Source organism: the organism of the source record quoted next, unplaced genomic scaffold (assembly GCF_019419815.1).
Source record: "Pyrus x bretschneideri cultivar Hongxiangsu unplaced genomic scaffold, Pyrus_bretschneideri_v1 Contig7, whole genome shotgun sequence".
In the NCBI taxonomy this organism is placed as follows: Eukaryota; Viridiplantae; Streptophyta; class Magnoliopsida; order Rosales; family Rosaceae; genus Pyrus; species Pyrus x bretschneideri.
In genome coordinates, this window is record NW_025999809.1 from 7,274,790 (window position 1) to 7,280,789 (window position 6,000).

The window sequence follows — 6,000 nt, forward strand, 5'->3', positions numbered from 1 at the left end:
GTGGTGGACGCGGGAAACGAGGCGCGTGGAGGGAAACAGAAGCGTTGGGGGTTATCTTGCTCTACCCTTCCTTGTACTTATTCTTTCCTCGCCGACTACTCCACCGTCCCTTGCCTTGCCTCCTCCTGTTGACCCCTCTCTCTCTCTCTCTCTCTCTCTCTCTCTCTCTCTCTCTCATATTTTTGTATAAAACTTTCCGTCCGGAAGAAAACAACCAATTACGCGAAAGTAACCAGTTTAAAAATTAATAAAAAAGCATCGACATTATTATTATTTTTTAAATAAATAAAAAGAAGAAAAGTATAAGAGGAAATTGTGTGTCTGAGAGAAAGTTGTAGTCGTGTTTGCTGTTCCTCTTCTCGTCAACAAATCACTCTTCCTACTTCATCCCCTTCCTCCTCTCTCTCTAGCATCTGGAAGTGTGCTTCTCCGCTCTCAACAATTCCAAGGTTCGTTTTTCGGTTTCCGATTGCTTATTGTTACTGCTTCTGGATTTTCAGCTTAATTGCAAACTTTGCGTCCCGCTAAACGGTTGTTAATTCGTAATTATTGTGTTGTTAATGTTCTTTTGAAATTTGGAAGTGGAAATTTTGAATTTTGGAGTGAATTTTGGGGGTTTTGTGTTTGGATTTTGCTTTTGGTTGTGTATTTGCTGCTGCGGAGTTGTGTTGCGGAAGCAGATTGTTGCCATTGCGACTCGGGAAGTGTCGCCGCCGTTTAAATTAGGGTTCTTCACGTTGCTCCGCCGAGTGCGGCGTTTTCAGTTGACTTGCGCTTCATTTTCTTTGTTTCTTGAGCTTTCATTGCTCTTCTAATGGAGTTCAGGGCTTTGTTTTAGGAGTTTTTTTGCTTCCGCTTTTCAATTTCATAACTCTGGCAATGTAAAATAGAGGAAATTGCCGCCAGTTGAAGTGCAGGTAGAGTCTTTAGTAAAGATGACATGGTACGAGTATCCTGTTAGGTTTCTTAGGGTTCTTGGTGAAGTGTATGTGCTTTATTGTAGTGTGAAATTGGAAAATATTATTCGGAGTTTTGCACGTTATTGTTTACACTACTCTTTGCTTAATTGTTGTCAAAGAAAAGCATTGGGATGACTTCAGGTTCCATGTTTAGTTTGTGCTTTTGTGTATTCATTTTAATATGATAGCGACGATATTTTTTGACCCCAAAGTGAGGTCAATTGAATTCTTTGCTGTAAAGTTTGTAATATGCATCAGGATTTTTTTTGTTTATGGATGAACTTTTTCTTTTCTTTTTCTTGCGGAGGACTTTATGATGAGGCTGTTGCTTTTGTCTTAATCAACTGCAGGATTCCGAGGGTTTATTTTGGTTGCAAATGTTGTCTGTTCAATTGAAAGCATTTTTCTGGTTTGCTAAATGTGTTGGAATACAATAGTTAATACCAAATTCTCACTTCTCGTTGAATATTTCCAAAAGTAAAGTTGACTGTGTAACAATATGTTTTCATGGTTCATAGAAATTGGGAAATTCGAGAAATTGGTATGTTATTCTTGTTACTCTCGTTGATTTGTTTTGACACATTGAAGAATAAGTGAGAAGAAGAGAACCATATTCAATGGGTAATAAGCTCGGAAGAAGTAGACAGGTGATTGATGAGAAATACACAAGGCCTCAGGGGCTTTACCACCACAAAGATGTGGATCATAAGAAACTGAAGAAGCTCATACTTGAGTCCAAACTTGCTCCTTGCTATCCTGGAGATGAAGAAGGCACTTGCGATCTTGAAGAATGTCCAATTTGCTTTCTGGTACGACTTCTACTGTGATCCTTTTTATTGTTTTTATACGTTTTCTTCTTGGTATTCTATGTACCCTGTCTTTTGCTTTCTTTGAATTGAAGTTTACTCGAAAATCCAATTTCCCTTCTACTTTTCTGTTTCCTGACGTGAACCATACAGAATTAAGTTGAATATTTTGGATGGATTTCTGGTACATGGTAAATGGGAAGCTTTATCTTAATTTCTTCTTAGACACCATTATGGGAAGAACCCACATAATTTGAATTTATGAAGTAGTTAATTGAATTAATTCGTAATTATTGGTATTGTGCAAGACTTCTGACTATCCTATTTCATCCTTTTCTTTATTGTTTCAGTATTATCCAAGTCTTAATAGATCAAGATGTTGCATGAAAGGCATTTGTACAGGTTACAATCGTGCAAACTTTTACATTTGATATGTCAGCTGTTTGCATGTGAATTGATTGGTTTTCATTTCCCTGCAGAGTGTTTCCTGCAGATGAAAGTTCCCAATTCAACTCGTCCTACGCAGTATCCTTTGTTATTGATGTTATACCTCCATTATTCATTTGTTACTTCCTGCTCTTTGTGCTTGTTTTACTTAACATAATTAGGTGCCCTTTTTGTAAAACAACCAATTATGCTGTGGAGTTCCGTGGTGTGAAAACAAAGGAAGAGAAGGGCCTGGAGCAGATTGTAAGCATAGATCTGTTATAAAAGCTGATATTATTTGAATTGTGGATTCTTGTTCTACTGATTTTATCTAGCAGATGGAACTTGGAAATTACATACATTTCTGAAAACTCTGTAGGAAGAACAAAGAGTCATAGAAGCAAAAATCAGGATGCGACAGCAAGAACTTCAGGATGAAGAAGAAAGAATGCAGAAAAGACAGCCGAGCTCTCCAAGAAGAAGCATGGCACCAATGGGAGATGAATACAGCTCAGTAACTGGTATGCTATCTTTAAGATTGTGGATTGTACTAGTGTACTGGTATTCATTTGTTAACGTAATGACAAAATTTTCTGGCAGTTCCATCTTCCATTTCTCCGGAAGGAGAGGAAATAGTTTCTTCTCAAGATTCATGTGCTGTCTCAACGTTTAGACAGCCTCCATCTCCAAGAGTGTACAGGTTTACACCTTTATTTTTTATTTACTTTAGTATCTTTTTATTTCTGGCCTGTGTATTTAACCATGGAACAAATTGGGTTCAAAATATTTGAGATATCTGTTTCCTTGTGTTGTCGTGTCCTAGTTTGTAGATTAGAAAAATATATGATTGCATTTAGAAAAGAAAGAAAACAAAGAGTAGGAAATTACTGCAGCATAATTATCCGAATCAGAATAGCTTTCCATATCTTCATGAAACTTTAACAAGTTAGATCCCAGTTTGTTTACGAGTGAACAGATTCTCTAGTTTTTCCAGTCAAAACCCTTCATGTATGCATCTTTGTCCATGTCTGTACCTATGTAGTGCAATTGTGTGAAAATTAAAAAATTTCCACCAGGGAGTTATCTGGCTTTTCACATCAGAAATGCCAAAATTTTGAGATTAAAAGGCTCTTAAGTGTAGTTGTTGTACGAGATACATGACAATTCGAATACGACTCAAACATGATATGGCACAACTTGATTGCCAGCCATGATCCTAATATCTATTTTAAATTCTGAAATTGCTAGGGAGGATGAATTCGACGTGGATCTTGAGGATTTAATGGTCATGGAAGCAATTTGGCTTTCTATTCAGGTAAAAGTTGTAAATTTGTTGAAGTAACTATTTCTGCTTGAAATATACTTCATTTCAAACTGCATGAAAACCATGTGTTACACTGTTCAAAGTGAAACCCAATACTTTTTAATGATTCTCTTTTCTTATTTATTTTACTTTGAAATCTAGTATGTGGTTGCTTAAGTGCTTCTATGAAGGTAATGTGATTTTCATTGAGTACTCATAACTGGAGTGTAAGTAGTGATATATTCGACTAACACCCGATAGTGAAATGAAGGCAAGGATGCTTAGGTGAACAGAGAGTTGTGAACTGCGTATCCTTGAGGCTGAAATGCTCAGTTTGCAATATGTATAACGTAGGAGCTTGTACTTTTGACATATGTATCAGACATAATTAAACTATTTTGAGTTAAAGCTCCCTCTTATCAAACTATTTTGAGTTAAAGATATCTCTACGTGGATAATAGTTGATCTAATCTTTATATTTAATAATCCTACTTTAATCTTGAGTTTAGAACTTTAGATGAGCGGTTACTAGGAAAGATAAGATGACAGTATTTCTAATACAGATGAAAAGTGTTCATCAGACAAAATATTGTTGCTGTTCCCAAAATTTGTTGATTGCATCCTGGCTATTGGTTTCAAAAATTCTGAAAACATTTATATTCCTAGATGTAAAACTCTTAAAAGTGAAATAATAAAATGAACAACAATTTCTATCCAGCAATGGGAATCTTGTTTACAGCAGTTATCTCAAAAATATGTATATACTTCGAACATGAGTATATCATGATGTGTGCACACCTCCACAAGAGTATTTCAAATGTTTTGGTGTTGCTTTCATTGATGATGCAACCAATAACTGTTTTCATTTGTGATAGTTACAAGTAAGTTTTGTAGTATTTGAAGTTTATACCTTCACTTTAGATACTAGAAGACACATACATGCGTGTGGAGAGGTTGTGTCACGTTAAATATTTGATATATGGGTGTTATAAAGGTTGTCATTTAGTCAACAATTGCTAACTTGAGTGCACTGGGAGATTATTGAAGTGTTGGCTTTGTTCGATATTAGTTTCTTTGGGGCATTTTCTCTTCTATGCTTCCTGTGTACCAGGATCACACCTTTTCTTTTTCGCTTTTTATATCTGTTAATTTATGATGTTAATTTGCCGGCCTTCCAACTCTTCTTTTCTGCACAAAAATTTTAATTTCAGGAGAATGGGAGACAAAAGTCTTCATCTTATGTTGGTGCTGCTCCACCTGAACAATTTGTCTCAAGACAAAACGTTGTCTCACAAGCCATGGCTTCAGTTTCCGGTTCATCTTCACCATCCGGGGGTCTTGCCTGTGCAATAGCTGCCCTTGCGGAACGACAACAAACGAGTGGAGAATCCTCTACAAATCCTGGTGGCAACGTGTCGGGGTTTAGTATGGTTCCTGGCACTAGCAGATTTTACAACAGGGTGGACAGAGGACCTGAGAATTATCAAGTTGCAGTGACCTCTTCTGAAATGTCAATCAATCACAGGATGCCTTTGACGCAGGATGACAGAGAATGGGACGCTGACACAACACGGACGGGTTATGCAAGTTCCGACACAACAGAAGATGTCGGGAGTACATCTGCACGACCAGCGGGGAGTGAGATTGAGGGTGATCTTCAAAATGCCCCCGGCACTATCGTTCCTGAGAGTTTTGAGGAGCAGATGATGCTGGCCATGGCCGTTTCTTTGGCTGAGGCTGGAGCCGTGGCTAGTGGACCTGGAGTTTCCTGGCAGTAGTTGAAGTCATGATACAAGTGATAGTTAATCCTGAAACGGATATGTTGTGGCCATTGCAGTTGCTAGCTGAGTCTCGAGCACGGAAACTGCACAAAAATGGAAGGGAAAAAATTCGCGTAACTAGTCGAAAGGTCAAGGCAGTGATGAATCTCCCTCACTTTCTCAGTCCCTCTATGTTTCTATATAGATGTGAAAGGAAAACAGATTATTCTAGTGAAACGAAAGGCTTCTGGTTTTGCTATTCGTTCTGATTTCTACCCTTACAGCTTGATTAGCGAGTAACGAGGATCGTTATCATTCTTTTTACGTGTTTAAAATGTGCGACTCATTGTTACCACGTTGACGGTGACATGGAATTCTTTCCTGGTTGCACCCCGTACATTGGAAAAGAAACAGTTGAATCTGGAAATAAGAAATAGAGTTTTAGATTGATGTAATCCTAGTCCATTCAAACTTCGGTAACGAAGGGAAAACAGTAAAGCCCAAAATTGTTCACAAAACAAGTTGTACATAGGTTTTCGATTGTTTGCTTGGAATCAATCAATGACAACTACCAAATTTTGTTCGAGGTGAAGATAAACAATGAATTAATGGGGAAGGAAAAGTTATCTTTTACCCAATAAAAATTGGAGTTGATAGGAAGAAATTAGGGGTACAAGTTGGATTGGGTTTCTGATTTTGGACAGTTTCCGAAAAATTGGAATGGAAATCAGAATCCATTCAGCAAA

The 6,000-nt window shown here is 37.5% G+C and overlaps 1 protein-coding gene across 2 annotated transcripts; it reads left to right on the forward strand.

Moving 5' to 3' along the window:
• The first annotated feature begins 146 nt into the window (after positions 1–146).
• Positions 147–5,651, forward strand: LOC103957340 (E3 ubiquitin-protein ligase DA2L). Of its 2 annotated transcripts, none has more exons than XM_009369496.3 (9): positions 147–449; positions 1,478–1,768; positions 2,116–2,167; positions 2,245–2,290; positions 2,374–2,455; positions 2,571–2,712; positions 2,792–2,891; positions 3,440–3,506; positions 4,706–5,651. In XM_009369496.3, exons 2-9 carry the CDS (start codon positions 1,577–1,579, stop codon positions 5,270–5,272), a joined length of 1,248 nt encoding a protein of 415 aa, XP_009367771.2. In that variant the 5' UTR covers positions 147–449; positions 1,478–1,576; the 3' UTR covers positions 5,273–5,651. The 2 variants fall into 2 exon arrangements, with proteins under 2 accessions (XP_009367771.2, XP_048429761.1); XM_048573804.1 differs by having other exon boundaries at positions 1,548–1,768.
• The last annotated feature ends 349 nt before the right edge of the window (positions 5,652–6,000 follow it).

Bases quoted from the DNA above. Each gene is read 5' to 3' on its own strand.
- LOC103957340 (XM_009369496.3), top strand. From the start codon at position 1,577: ATGGGTAATAAGCTCGGAAGAAGTAGACAGGTGATTGATGAGAAATAC. The intron at 2,291-2,373 runs GTATCCTTTGTT...TAACATAATTAG, and splicing joins AATTCAACTCGTCCTACGCA to GTGCCCTTTTTGTAAAACAA. The intron at 2,713-2,791 runs GTATGCTATCTT...ATTTTCTGGCAG, and splicing joins TGAATACAGCTCAGTAACTG to TTCCATCTTCCATTTCTCCG.